We start from the raw sequence: 16,834 nt of genomic DNA, 5'->3' as shown, positions 1-16,834 counted from the left end.
AAGTAAAGGTAGTGCGGGACTACTACCATTATTCTTGAATTGTGGAGATGATACACACCTAATTCATAAAATGTGAAAAAAAAATGGTGTGGACAATTGTGCGAAAAAATAGTTGCAATAAATAGGCCATATGGAGAGTTGGTACAAAAATCTGACATTCCTGGACAGTGTTTTTGCATTATGTATAATGACTGTCTGAACTATGGGAGCAATGGTAAAAATCATGATAATAAACATACCAAAGATGAATAGTTTGTGAAATTATTCACAGCACAACTAAATTAAAATAATCAAACTCTTTCAGATGCTGAGCCAACAGCAGTGGGAATAAGGAGAACAGATCATGTAGAAAACTTCAAGTTATTAACTTGTGCTTTTATTAGTTGACTCTGACATTTGCCATTATTTCAGAACAGTTGTGAGTTGCAGAGGACAAACAAGCACTCACTGAACTTCACGTGTTAAGGATGTGTAGAATATACGCAAACACACATGGGTTTGCAAAGGGCTTAAAAACAGAATTTGTAGTAGTTTAAAGAATATACTGATATATTTGTTAAATGCTTATAAAAGTTTAGAATCGATATATGTGTTTCTGACATAATTATGCACAGTTTGCATTTTTAATAGATTTCATAAATGCCTTTTTTGTATTTGTTACTTTGGAAAGTCAACTGTTAAAATGTAATCACAGCAATTTGAATAGCAAAAATAAGCAATTTGGGCAGATTATCCTTGTTGTTTTTAGTTTTGGATGCTGCTTGTTTATTGCTGGAAACAAAATTTTTTGTCTAGTATGTTTATAATAAATTAAGTGATTTAATAAAAAAAGTCATTTAATATCTTTTTATGGTTAAAAACAATACATAATTTCTTGTTTTCTTTAACTAAGAAATGAAATTTATAAGACATATTCTGGATTTCCCAGTAATCTTTCATGCAAATCTGTTTTTCAACATTTTAGATTTGTTTTGTACCATTTATTTTAAAAAGAAAAAATTCCAGTCCATTTTGTGATGATCTAAGAGATTTTTCAGTACTGGTTTTCCATTTGATTTCAAGTGAATTTTCATTATTATTATTATTATTTTCTGTTATAGTGCAAGCAAAGATTTAGGAAACAAAGATGATGGCTGCTGCTCCTGTAATTTAGAAATAATCAGAATGAGCTCTGATGAGGAGGACAGTCCAAGTCCTGGCAATAGTAGACAGCAAAATATATGTAAACAAACAAGGGTAATTGAGGAGGACTATGATGGTAGTCTTGAGAATGATAATTTTTCAAGGGAGCATTGTAGTAGAGAATTGTTATCAACTAGAAGAAGGAAAATGGAGTCTTTTGTGAAGCCAGACAAAGAAGCTGACAATATAGTTACCACAAAAATGAGAACACATTATGATGATGAATGTTGTGGTGCTAAAAAACTGAAGATTGTTGAAGATTTATGTGAGAATGTAAAAAACAATAATGAAACAGAATATAAAAATGACACTGGTGATGAGAAAGAAGATGAAATTGATTGGAAACTGAATGATGGTGAGACTTGCCTTCATTAAAGGATTTTTTTTAGTATGGTTTAATTTATTAATAATTTTCATAAAACTTTTCTTTAAAATTTAGCCTGTTTTAAGTGTTACCATAACTTGCAATATTTGTTTTATGTTAGGCTTGATTTTCCTGATTGGTAGACAGTTTGTTCAATCCCCTGGTCACTAGAGTCTAAAATAATAAACAATTAATTGAGGCTATAATAATAATATGTGGTAAATATAAAGAAAAAAATATATTTTTTTAATGTAGTGGGTTAATCTGTAGATTCCAAAATTGGGTGGTTACAATCTAATTTACTAACTTAAGAAAAAAGAAAATTTTAGAGAAATGACAGAATTTAGGATTAAAAGTAGAAAGTTAAGTAAGAAACTTACAGAATAAGTGAATAAAGGAGATCGTAGGTAAAAAACAAAAAGTATAGTTTGCTCTCTTACCATAATGGACGTAGCATGTATGTCAGTATCTGTGTATGTAACCAAAACCCTGTGCCATCAATTGAATGGCACCACAAACAAAAATCCATTAAAAATTCACACTTTGGATATTCAAGTTTCAGAGAATTAGAAAAAAATATATTTCTTTATAATAGGACACAATTTTAAATAAAAGTATTCTCCTTACAACAAAAACATGACTCTCACTAGGACTGTACGTGAGGGTTTGATTATATCTTTATTGACGTAATTTTTAAATGTAGTACTGATGAATTGGAGTTTTTAATATATAAAAACATTGCAGTTTATATCAGTAAAATTATTGAAAATTTTGAGCTCTGTACATTGAATCATTTTGATGCAATGAGTTGCGTATGACTAAATAGTACAATCCGAACACTTTTCCCGTGCAGTACGTCCCAGAAAAAATACTTTTTTAGAAAATGTTCACTTTTCTAAGTTTTTTTTCAATGAAGTATGAATACTACGTTTAGTAATTATTAGTAGAAACAGCCGCCCGTAGGGCGACGTCTCTACTAGTATAGTAATGTCACCTTTGTACTTAAAATGTTTTTATAAAGAATGTCGTAAAGATATCGAACACAAAAGTAAGTCAATAATACAACAAATAACACTTAAATAAATTTATACCAATATCTTATTAGCACAGATGTCATATAATGTTCTCACAAACATCATAGTTTCATATATCGGCGTTTCGACTTGTGTTTTGCACATTGTAATCCATATGTTTTAGTTAACTTTGATACTGTCAGATGCGCTTAAGCTTTAGTTTTCCATGTTAGAATTAATTATCATAATACCTACTTTCCAGAAATACGCAGTACAAGTTTTAATTGTTTTCAAATGTTCACCTATCTATTTGGTTTCAAATGTCGTCTCAGTTTTCTCTTCTACACGTTACTTGTTAAACAAAATAGCCGAGAAGTTAAATCACATATAACCTTAACATATACAATGTACTGAATCGTTTATTAAAACTAGAAACTTTATAAAATAAGTTTGAAAAGTCGAAGTTTTTGGAATATTTAATTCACGAAACGTTTGTGTGTAAAGTTCCATGGTGCTTTTTTTTTTCTTCTTCTTCTCTAAAACTTTTTTAACATCACTAATTGAACATTGTTCATCCGACTAATATTAACTGTTTTTAATAAGAAATTTTAACAACTTTTTTAACATCACTAATTGAACATTGTTCATCCGACTAATATTAACTGTTTTTAATAAGAAATTTTAACAACTTTTTTAACATCACTAATTGAACATTGTTCATCCGACTAATATTAACTGTTTTTAATAAGAAATTTTAACAACTTTTTTAACATCACTAATTGAACATTGTTCATCCGACTAATATTAACTGTTTTTAATAAGAAATTTTAACAACTTTTTTAACATCACTAATTGAACATTGTTCATCCGACTAATATTAACTGTTTTTAATAAGAAATTTTTAACAACTTTTCCTTTGGTTTAACTTTGACGATTACCAACAATGACTGGAATGTTTCCAGAAAACCACTTAAAAACTCAAAAAAGTGTCCCGAAACCAAAAATAGCTGAAACCTTTTGATACTTTGTTTTTCTTTTTTGTTGCGGCTGAATGAATTATTAGGAAAGTCGATTGGCTCATTACTGGTGTTTATCTAGTTAACATGATACAATGGAATCTTACCATGACAAAATACATTTAATTTGGAAAACAAACAACCATTGTACTGTTTTAAACATTTCAATCACGTAAATCGAGGCGAACTGATTTTGTGCTTTGTAACGAATGTCTAGTTTTGGTGAATTTTTGCTGCATTTTGTCTGTCTTGTAGTTTTTCTTGGGCCCGGCATGGCCAGGTGGTTAGGACGCTCGACTCGCAAGCTGTGGGTTCGAATCCCCGTCACACCAAACATGTTCGCCCTTTCAGCCGTTGGGGCGTTATAATGTGACGTTCAATCAACTATTCGTTGGTAAAAGAGTAGCCCAAGAGTTGGCGGTGGGTGGTGATGACTAGCTGCCATCCCTCTAGTCATACACTGTTAAACTAGGGACGGCTAGCGCAGATAGCCCTCGTGTAGCTTTGCGCGAAATAAAAAAACAACAAAAAACAGTTTTTCTTGATATTGGAATGACAAGTTATGAACTAATATGTGATATATATATATCTCGAAGAATTTTGTTCTTTGCAGTATTGTAGTTAGAACAATTAATAAAATGTTGAAAATTGCACGATGGCTTCTTAGTTGAAATTGAATAAATGCACATTCCATAGTGACAGAAATGTGTCTCATTACTCATTGTTTATTTTTCAACTGTTCAAAGTCAATTGTGATTTTCGATAAATCATCTGATATTTATTTTTTATAGTAAGGTATATATATATATATATATTCTTAAAAGTTTGCTTTATCTCGCTGCATCTTTCAATAGTAAGCCTTTAAAAACTGAGTCATAGCAGTGTCATGTGTTTACTTCCTTTATGATATCGGCTCTCAAGGCTGACCTGTCAATATTGCTTCTAATCGACCACATGGAAGAACAGGTAACCAACCACTGCTTGACCCGTTGTACTACACGGCATAGCTTTAATAAATGTTAACTCTAGTTTCTTCCCTCCTGGGCATAAGAGTAGCGTGACGTCTGATGCTAGTCAGTCTACTGGAACACTTGCGGAGACCTGGAACGGAGAGTAGGTGACTAGGAAGTGTATTGCATAAATTGAACAGGCGGCCCTCACGTGACACAAGAACTAAGATCACTGTAGCGATAGGTCTGTTCTCAACGACTAGTGTTGGAAATGAAGTACTTGTAGTGTTTACTAACATTCGCCTGACACCATTATAATGTTGCAGTATGTATGCCTTGCTAACATAGGAATCAAACTGAGGTAGGGTTTTGTATGCGCACAAACGTTCGTAGGGCTTATGTTTATACAGCAGGTATTTTCGTTAAAGTTGAAGGGTTAAAACTACATTAGAACTAAATTTTCTTGAACATATATTTCATCAGTATAAATACTAAAGGAAAGACAGACAACGTAAATAGTCTGTACAGAGCATGAGAATAGTTAAACAGTCATGAGTCCTCAACCACCTTTATCCCTTGACCTTCAGCAATATATAGGAACCAACCTTATTTCACACCATCTTCGAGAAAATAAGAAAGGACGGAAGAATGAAAAAATAGACTTCAAAAACAATTGCCGGACACGAAGAAATTCTGGTGGCATTATTGTACCAGTCTGTAATTGTTGTGGAGGAGTTCAGATCCAAAAATCCAGCAACTTTACAGAATTTCAGAATTATGCATGGACTGGCGTGCCACTGATCAGCATGGCCAAGGGACGCCCAAGACAACCACAGTACAGTAATAACACCAGATCCCAGACTTGGCCTAACTTTTCAGATTATGAATACAGTAAAAAATCTAAAGTGGGTGGAAGTGTACCTCCTAAATACTACGGTAAAGCTAAGTATAACATAGAGGTTACTGAAAATGAATTGTCGTCTATGTCGAAGCTGGCACTTCACACTCAGGGTTCTCCCTTGGTTGTTTCTAGAGAAGACATTATAACCAAAGAAGACCCGAACTTAACAACAAAAACACTGAAGGGAAGAAGCTTATACGTGGGAAGTGAACTCTACCTCCATCCACAACACCTCTGGATCAAGAACGACGCTGCTGCGTTGACTAGAATAGGTGAAGCTTGTTCTGATAGTATTCGGTTTGAGTTAAGACCGACACCAGTATTGGATGAAACTGACTCTGTCAGCGGGGAATCAGATATGAAATCGGAACCTGATTTAAACGAATCCAGTGCATTTCAACAAAGCGACAATGTGAGTATTACTTCCGATTCTTCTGGTTCCTCCGATTATAGTCTTCCAAGAATTATAAAGCCAAGAAAGCGCAGGAAACGAGACCGTAAAATAAACGAATTCAAAGGTCAAAATATAGGCGTAATCTTAACACTAAAGCCGTACCAACCACTCTGTTTTCCTTACGCTGATAGGTTGAAGAAAACTAAGAAAATTTCTTCCTGCAACAGTACTTCTAGCAGTCTTGTTTATTCGGCAGGATCAGAACATAGACTGGAAAGTATCTTTGGATCACTAACGATGACCGAGCCTTCACTTTACCCATACCCTCCATCTTCATTATGTTCTTGTAGACGTTGCATCACTCAATCCACCTTTCTTTCTTCTCCTCTCCATTCATTTGAAAACCTTAATGAAATCACGAAAGAATCTCTCCAAGAGTCGGTATGCGAAGTGTCCACTCGCATTGTTACCTCACCATGTGGAAGTCGAGATCTAGAGATAAAATTCATTACAAGCGACCAGAAAAAAGATCCAGGTTACCAGTTGAAAAAAGAAGCTACAACACACTCAACTCCAAAGTGTAAGTATGCCTGATTTTTCTTAGCCATTAAAACATTTATTGCTTTATATGTAGAAAAAAGTACTTGTAGGTTGGTAAATGTTTGACTGTATAGTATGTTGCACGATTTTAAGTAAGATATATAGGTCAGTACAATGTTTTCTGATAGCTGTTCGTTTCTAACATAACCAAAAGTTAACAATTGGCAGGCCCGGCATTGCCAGGTGTTAGGGCGCTTGATTCACAATCTTATGGTCGTGGGTTCGAATCCGTTCAGCCGTGGTGACCGTATAAGTGACAGTCAATCCCACCATTCGTTGATAAAAGAGTAGCCCAAGAGTTGGCGGTGGGTGGTGATGACTAGCTGCCTTCTCTCTTGTCATTCACTGTTAAATTAAGGACGGCTAGCGCAGAAAGCCCTCATATAGCTTTGCGCGAAATTCAAAAACAAACAAACAACTGGCAAAGGAGTATACAGAAATCACCCCCATCTAGCCACATGCACTTGACTTTACTTTGTGAAATCTGACATTTGGTGTAAGTTTTAAACGAGAGTCTTACTTTTGGGATGATGTTTGTAATAATTAGTCACGATATTTCAAACCTTTCTAAAATATATCATACTTCGTTGTTATATAAAACTAATTAGGTACATGACATAGTAAAAAAAGTGAACAACTGAGTAAAACGTTTACACATACATTTATAGCACTTTTATCTTTTTTTAATGGAAAAAAAATTCACACATGAATTTCAATCTTATACTAATAATAAATTGATTCTAGGAACATTCCTTTTTAAATCGTCTGCTAGAAACACGTTCTAGAAAGACTTGTTTGAAAATCTAATGGATATAAGAACTTGTATGGGAACTCTCATAAAAATAGATTAATATTATTATAAACAAATCATTAGATAAAAAAAATATATTAGAATGCGTGGAAAATAAGCAGTACAAATATTTAATTTGTTTTGGTTTTTGTACACTTCTCTTTGGTTTCTTACTAACAACATTTTTAGTGTAAAGAGTTATTTACCTCTTCCACAACATAACCGTTTTGTCTGGAGTTTTATAAAAATTACCAAAAATTCAAAAATCTGACTTGCGCAATCTTGCGCGAAACCCTTGTTTATTTCTTTTGTTCAAATATCTTAAATTTAGTGCTTCATCTTTATAAGTCGACAGTGAATTGGTGTGAAAGACATTAATTAATTTGGTAAAATAAAGCATAAATTACATTTTTAATAAAGAAGTGTAACATTATGCAAACCAAACCATATTCACAGCGTTTTTGACCTCTTTTAACCAATGATCGTTGATGACCAGAAATCGAGGTCATACGTGATGCTTAAAGTGATTAAACCAAACATCAAACTTTGATGCAAACTAACCGTTAGTCTGTTTTACCAGGTTGAGAAAATGTTGTCATGGGATACAACGAATACCCGGATGTACGTGTTTCATGACAATGTGTTCCTGTTTAAACACGGTTTACTGAACCTTAAGCACACAGTTTTCCTGGGGAAACATTATACTATATAATGAGTTAAATATAGTTTTCTGTTTGACCGTTTTTTCCTGTAGCGATTATGACTACGCTACGTTGTTGTACGATACAGGTTAATCCACTATAACAACTGTGCTTCTACTTTACTACGAAATTAGGCTTGAAGCAGAAGAACAACTAAATCGGTAAATTACGTCTAACAGCACAAAAACTAGTCCTATCATCAGTGGGCAAGGAAGATAATTATTGGCCCATGAGCGTTCTTATAAGGTTATACGTATTGTAACATACATGATTTGAACTGTTAAGTAAATAGAGGTCAGGGGTAGGGAATAATCCATTGTACAAATACAGTGCATAGAGAAACAGAAATACATGTGGCCGATGGTTTCAATTCCCGTTTATAGTATTTTATATTTAATGGCAAACAAGTTACATTAGTATATTAGTACCCGAAATATCCAGAGACGTCTCATAATTGAGAATTGTCATCATATGGTGAGATAATATATTTACAAACGTTAGAAGTAAGAGATGTTCTCATGATACTTAGGTGAAACAACAAAAAGATTGAAGTAAAAATCGGTACTGCATTAGCTTAAAAACTGCACACACACACACACCTCCAAGTGGCACAGCGGTATATCTGCGGACTTACAAAGCTAGAAACCTGGTTTCGATACCCGTGGTGGGCAGAGCACATATAGCCCATTGTGTAGCTTTGTGCTTACCTACAAAGTAAACAAGCTTAAAATTATGTAAATCAGTTTTAAAGCTAGAACAAATTATGTAACTTGGTATTTTATACGTTTATTGCAAGATAACGACATTCTTGATATGATGTCATTAGATTCTTTAAACTACAATATAGTATCGAAGTTATGGTATTGCTCCACTTTCTAATTTCTATTTTCGTACGTGGCTTTGTATCCAGACAGTTCGCGCCCATCATAAAGATAAATAAATAGGAACCATCAGAACAAAAGACTGCTTATTGTTAATCTTAAAGCTACACAATGGGTTATCTGTGCTGTGCAAATCGCGAATATCGAAACTCGATTTTTAGCGTTATAAGTCCTCAAACCTACCGCTGAACTACTGGAGGCCGGAATAAAAGTACCCATGCGATTTTTTTTATCTCTTAATTCTGTTGCATGTCCTCTTTCCTTTCTAACAGCTTGTTCACGTAACTGCTAGTTGTTTAGCATGTTATGTCAATATATAATAAGCAAAATGGTATCAAATAAAGTAATTAATGAAAATCAAAATCTATTTCAAATTGGCAAAGAAAACATCATTATTCCGTATGGTATGGAATATTATAAATTCGATACAATTTCCTATACACCTTTACTATTCGAAAATGTATTTATTCACATCTTTTTGCGACTATTTTTATTCTATTGTGGACCTAGAGTTAGATGTACTTGCTTTATACAGTAGCACATAACACTCTCTTATACATACATAGTTTATTCTTTATAACCGGACTGCCTACTTTATCGGAAGAGCGGAACCTACCAATGGTTTAAACTTTGAAAAACAACTGCATATTTTTTTTTTTTTTTGTACTCGGGCATTCGCAGGAACACCTATGTTGTATGACGAGTGAATCTCGTTCAGGTGGAGGGCTGTCCAGTGCCGTTTTCCTGGTTTGGTTTCTTGCTTACCAGAAAACTACGCCCGTTTCAAGGTGAGGTCAACGAACCCGGCTTACCTGACCTCGTCCAGTCGACCGTTCCGTTAACTCTTCTTTGTTCAAAGCCATAACGGTACTTCGTCTCACGCAAGACATAGCTTATTTTCTTTGTTGACATATGTTTGTTTGTTGTTTTGAAAGCAGAGGTGGTTTCGGCTCCACCCTCAGAACGCTATATCTTAGATCACTGAATGAATGGAAAAAGAGATAAAGTTTCAACAATAGCACGTGAAGTTCAAATTCCGCTAATTTACCAGTGAAAAGTCGATTTCAGACTTGTCATTTCACTGCATGAATAAGTTTAACTATCTTAGTAGATAATTGTTTCATTTCCTCTTTGCAACACATGTCGATTATAAACAAGAAGAATACTTTTCATATAATTTCATAAAATTGTTGTCCCAAACGAATCCAAGCTAAGAATTTGTCAAAAAAAAATCAATAAAAGTTGTGAAAATTAGAAGTACAAAGAGAGGTAAGATATCACTATAAATCTGTAGCTGTTTACGAATTTACTACAAAACGTTGAATTGCGAACATCTGGTTTGTTTAAATGAACCTGATGATGACAAAACCTTGTTGAAACGTTGTACATTTGCTGTTATGTTAAACTTATATTAAAGTTTTTCTTCATTACCCATTCAAGCCGTCTCCAACCATTATTAGTCACAAAGTGGGTTCCTCGTCATCGAATCTGGTTTGTTTATTTGTTTTGTTGTTAAGCGTAAAGTCATGCAATAGGCTATTTGTACTCTGTCCACCACCAGGGAAGTAGCAAAGGGGTGGCGAACCCCAGCAATATTCCATTTGTCAGCAAAATTCCAGTTTTTCTGCGAATTCTGGAATAAATAGATAATTTCTTGTTGCGACGAAATTTTAGGCAAACAGCAAAAAATGTCGAGAAAAATTCGACAATTGTCCGGCAAAAAGTGATAAAATTCCTAATTAGATCACGTGACGCGAACTAGTCCGCCGGCGGTTTTGATAGTTTTAACAATTTCTTTCCGTCTATATTTTTTCCTTTTAAGAATATTCGGAAATGCAGATTATCTTTTGCATTCGAAGTGCGATATATTGTTGACAAAATTCAATCAAGTACACCTTTCCTCAAATGTAGAGACTTCAATATTTAGCGTTATAAGCCCTCAAACTTGCTATTGAGCCACCAGAGGGCAGCAATATTTGAATTTGTTTGTCATTAAGCACAAAGCTACACAATGGGCTATCTATGCTCTGCCCACCACGGGTATCGAAACCCGAATTCTACCATTGTAAGTCCGCAGGCATACCGCTGTGTCACTGGGGGACTAATATTTGTGAATTCAAAAATAAATTTGTCGAACAAAACTACTGTTAAGTGCTAAACTGTGTCTACTGTTACGTGATGTAAAAACCAAGTATTTTTATTGTTTTTTTTTAATGATATAATATTGTAATAAATAAGTAGTGTTTCAAAATTGTTTGTTCTTTGGCACTCTATTGTATATTTACATATTAATTCTTAAAGAGAATAAACCTTTTGGGCAAATATATCACTACCGTTTTTAAATAAATCGTTCCACAAATCAAATCCATCATTGCCTGGTTGCAAGCTAACAGGTGCATCCCATATAAAACCATACGTGAAACGAACAATTAACTGAGTAAAAACATACGTGTTGCGATTATTACTAAACTTCTTTGTTTAAATCTACTGAAAACGACCTAGTTCTATCATGACGCCTATAGACGTGCGATTTATATAAATACTTGCACTGATCTTCTAATAAAAAAAAAAAACTTTTGTTTTAATGCGATGTAGCGAAGCAAACTAGCAACAGGCTTTTGTGCGCGATTCTTTTCAATATAAATATAATGAAAATAACATTTCACCCAATTTACTAGTAAGTACTACACTACTAAATATAAAACTGGAAAAACGTGTTAGATGGAAAATCCTACCCATAAGCTTTGAACGATGTAAAGTAAAAGTGCCCCATTCAGTGAACAACAACAGCAATATAATCGTAGTTTAATGTGTAATTAATTATATAGACATGCTGGAACAATAAGGTAGTCCCAACGCTTCATTGACAGTAATACTCTCAGCAAAACATATAGATTAAACTATCATTCTGCTTTGTTGCAGCTCGGTTTATGTATGATTCATCGTTAAGCGTCTCTTATGTGACGTCATTTTAGTGTCTACTAACTGACTGACTGACAGACGGACAACACACTACTTGTGGTTAAAACAGATGACCCCTCCAAGTGATCTTTGGCCCTCTTTCGTGGAAACTAAACAAGTAAATAAGCTTATAGTTTGTTTATCATTATCATTAAACTGCCGAGTAGTTCTGATGTGATAAATGCACAGAAATGTAAATTCATCTACATCTACAGTAAGAGTGTTACAGAGGGTGAAGACGCACCAAACGGTCCTTAGTTCAGCTGATACATACTTCAAGTTTCTTAATTACAGTTTGAGCCCTTCCTGAATCGCCCCTCACCTCCCCAGTGACTCCAGCAATAAGTCTGAAATTTTATAACGCTAAGAAACGGGATTCGATTCCCGTGTTTGACACAGCACAGATAGCCTATTGTATAACTTTGTGCTTAACAACATACAAATCTTCGTGGACAATGTTTGTCTTGTTTTGGCTAATGCTTCAATGAATGATATTGATATACAGTGAAAATATTCTAAAAAAAGTCACTAATAAATCTGATTATATATGAGATATAAAATTGATAAACAATTCAAACTTGTAAATAATAAACCATAAGAATTCTACAAGCTTTATAAATTAGATTTAAAATACTTCCATTTTTTATTTTTACAAAATAACTTTCCTAAAATAAACTTTTTTGTTGATTATCACAAAATAAGAATGGAAAACTTAAGATACAGTTGTCAGTAGTAAGTGCCTCGGGGGGGGGGGGAGAAACATCAAAGATAAAGACGTGTCGTTAGGGACGCGTTGCTAGGCCACCATGACAGGTGGCCATGATGTCATATTCCAACAAAGTGTCACCAGAGGTCGCAGCTAACTAATGGAGGTCTGAAATTATACTTTTCGATACCTGACAGGCAGCAGTAATGGATGATTACGTCACAAAGTAAAGAACATGTAACTAGGCAGCCATGACTTATACAGTACATGTCTCAACAAGAATGTAATTAATCACTAATTTGATGGATAATTAAATCGTCATAAAAAAGGACGCTTAAGACTAATTCATTAGTTAATTAATTCGTCGTAAAAAGGATGCTTAACACTAATCATTAAAACATTTATAATTATATCATCATAAAAAAAGAACTCATTCATTAATACATCTATAATTAATTCATCCTAAAAAGGATCATACAATAATTAAAACTTATTGTTTAAAGATTTTATGTACTAAATTATTACATTTTCCTGTCCTAAAAGGTCTATATCTTACTCAATCTGACGCATACAGTACTTGACTGTAGACTTAAATCGCCCTAAAAAGGGCAATATGATACAATAATTAAAACTTATACTTTTACTAATTTGACTTTATACAGCAGTTTACATCGTAAATAAAACGTTTATTATGCAATAACACTTTAATTTTAGTAATTGGACTTTATACAACAATATATTTTTTACTTTTGTCTCATGTTTTACAAAGGCAGACTTTCATATATATATAAATATATATATTCAATTACTATTATTTTAACAACTGTTTGTAGGATTTTAACAAATATACTGTGACAGTACTTCTACAAGTCATCAACGTCTAGATTTAATTATGTTAAAATCATTATTTTATATATTTTAACATCTGTACTAAAATAATAAATGATTGAATTACTGCATCCATCTATTTTCTAAATATCCATGGATCACCTCCAAACGCACACAAACCTTGTGAAAGTATGGAATACATAACTTCTTTCAATGTTCTGTTGGATACTTACTGTTTCACAAATCATACATAACCAATAATCGCCCTACAGCTAAATATAATAAATGAATAAGTTACTGATTACTAATAATTAAAATACCATAAATTTCAGACTGGCCACTATCACAAAACATACACACACATTTTTACATGTCATTTCTATTATAAGTTCATAAAACTAACGAACCATATATGATGTCAAACTAGACCACACACATATAGACAGTTATTGAAACAACATGTAATCAAATGTAAAGCACCTTGGAGATATTGACGTAATCATCATACAATTTACCAAGACTGACTCATTAAAGGACACTGACCGTCTTGGTTAAGAAATATAGAAGTTTAGAAAAATCATCCGATTAGAATTGTCAAATATTGATACTATTTAACTTTACTTCACATGTATACAGACTTTTAATAATTACAAAGGTCACCAAGTGGTCACACACACATAGAGTACACAAACCCACTACGGACATACTGACGTCATTCATTATCGTCTACACTTCAAACAACCCAGGAAAAGAGGATTGTCACAGTCTTGAAGTGTTTGATATTCAAGGCCACTGACCATCTTGGTTAAGAAAATATACAAAATTAGAAAAACCATACGAATAGAATGACCAAGTCTATTTGGCAATAACTGGCTAGCTTGTCCAAGGACAATAAATTTTAATCCAATTGAATAAAGTTTTTGGTAACATGAATTATACAATTCAGTGTTTGTCATATATTATTATACATATAAAACATCAGTTAATATGATCATTATACAAAATTAATAATAAACTCTACATAAGATTAATTTCCACTTTTGCAGATCGCTAAATATATTCAATTAGACCGTATTTATAATCTTTATCTTTGAAACTAAATACGCCATGCACTTTACTTACAGCTTACAATCTGACCTTCAAAATGCAAGTAAAGACTTGTAAAGTGTAACACCAGATTGGGAAGAAAAACCCATAGGATTATTTCACAATACTACATAGTTAGTCCATAAACCAAGTGATTAAAGTTTTTGATGATAATCCAGTGTTTGTAACAAAAAACATTCGTTACTATAATCATTTTATAATAATAAACTCTAATTAATATTTACTTTACACAAGTAATCAAAGTTTTCTATATTTTATAAATTATACAAAACATTTGAAAACTAAATCCACATTGCACTTTACTTACAGTTTGAAACCGACATTCAATATACAAATCAAGACTTGTAAAGTGTAACACATTAGGGAATATTTAAATGTTTACTCATATGAGGGTGTAAATAAAACAAATCTATTAGACATAAATAGACAGGAAACATGCCAGAAAAAACAACAAGTATTTCGATCGTTTATATAAAACAGACAAACAACCTAGAAATTCTATTTCAAGTTTCTTATGATAAAATATAATACATACCTTTTCATTCACATTTTATAAATCCAGGATGTTTACAATGCAAATAAGCTGTTATGTTCATTATACTAAGTTTCGATTTAGATCTCGCATATTTGTGTTTAAATACAACATGATAAGTTAGATACATAGTCTCAACTTATTCAAGGTATAATCATTTAAGAACATAAAGAAATATCGATATGGTCCGTCTAACAATTTAGAAAATTTTTATCTGACAGCATAATATCCTGAAATATGTATAGATTAAATTAGTTTTCATACAAGTTAGTGTATGATCTTTGTTATACTTCTGTTGTTACTTAGTAAAGTCAGTCAACTTAGAATAAAATGGAAGCTCTGTTCTACTTATACCTGTAACAATTATAATATATTTCTGGAAAACTTATATTAAAATAAAAGTCAATTATAATACACTATCTATGTATGTACATGACATACAGTAAATTGTCAGACTGTATCAGTAGGCTTAGAACAGAACAAAAAGATCGATTCTACTTAAATATGTGAGATCTCATTATTATATTAATTATCTCATGTTTTTAAACGTTGTTATATATTAGACAAGGATTTCAAATACTGTATGTTGAGGTTATTGACAATGGCCAGTTTTGACTTATCTAACAGCAGTGATAAGTTTATTTTCAATCAAAGACATGACAAAAGTTTTGTTTGTGTAAACATTTCCATCAGGATTTATTACATTGACAATCAGTCTCATAACAATTACACACAGAACATACTAATTGCCTTAAATATCTTGGGGAAAACCAATCACCATGTTGGCATATCCCCTTTCAAAAAACAATTTCACATGTATATGTTACAAACTTTACAATTGTCTTTGTTGAGATTAAAAATATATGAGTCATATGATAAGATTTAATTATATTACAATCCTAGTAATTAATTTTCTACAACTAAAAATAATAAATGAATGACTCACATTTATCCATAGATTTTGTTATTAAAAGTTCACAAAACGTTGAAACTAACTCGAACGTGTGTCAAAAATGATCACGCGATTACACCCATACACTTCTGCTATAAGCGAAGGATGATGACCTCATTGTCTCAATATGTCATCATTGGTTAGAAAGAAGAGGCTGCCACTATCTTAGGGTCGTCACATATTTTCTTTAATCAGTTAGTTTACTAATATAGAAAATACTTGAAACAGAAAAACTTATCATTTTCTATACATTATTCACTTTAAGTTTAAATCATACCATACAAATAAAACTCATAAAACTTTGCAGCTATCGTTTTATGTTATTGAAAGCCAGTAAATAGGAATAATGAAGAGCTCGTCTAATACCTGATGTATATAGTTGTTTAATCACTACAATATCGAAAATTAGTTGACAATCATAATCGTAAAAGAACCTTTAGTTATAAGTCAATTAACTATTCTTCAACTATTTCAAAACACGTGGATTTTGAAACTGTTATCGTAACATGAATTATTTTGTATTCACACTTTATCAAATGCATAAAAATCATCAGTTACAAATCAGAGTTCTGTGATTTTCTTATATGAAGCACATTTCTCATCATAGATTAATATACTATCTTTAAGTAAAATCTTTGACTCACATATTGAAACATTTGTAAACAAAACTTCAAAATATATTATGATAATATTTACGAAAACTTCTTAGTTTATAAATAAATGTCAAGCTTAGTATTTTATGGTTAAGTCACATACCATGAATATTAGTTTCTAATAAATCTCTATTTGATATAGAAAACTCATGTTTCATCATAACCCAATGTAAAATAGTTATTATATGTATGTAAAATCACATATTTAACAACCATACTGAAACATTTGTGAACAAAACTTCAAGATATACTAATATGCTATTTAAGAAAACTTTATAAAATACTGACATACACCTCAATGTT

The 16,834-nt window shown here is 32.4% G+C and overlaps 1 protein-coding gene across 1 annotated transcript in view; it reads left to right on the top strand.

Moving 5' to 3' along the window:
* Window positions 1–4,735: 4,735 nt before the first annotated feature.
* LOC106457757 overlaps window positions 4,736–16,834 on the top strand; it is an 82,005-nt gene continuing 69,906 nt past the window's right edge. The window contains exon 1 of the mRNA XM_013917206.2: window positions 4,736–6,400. Coding sequence (XP_013772660.2) covers window positions 5,077–6,400 — 1,324 coding nt within the window. The 5' untranslated portion in view covers window positions 4,736–5,076. The remainder of the gene's footprint in view (window positions 6,401–16,834) is intronic.

This window comes from Limulus polyphemus, unplaced genomic scaffold (assembly GCF_000517525.1).
Source record: "Limulus polyphemus unplaced genomic scaffold, Limulus_polyphemus-2.1.2 Scaffold18, whole genome shotgun sequence".
NCBI lineage: Eukaryota > Metazoa > Arthropoda > Merostomata > Xiphosura > Limulidae > Limulus > Limulus polyphemus.
Note: the sequence above shows the minus strand (reverse complement) of the source record. Positions and strands in the feature narration are given on the sequence as shown.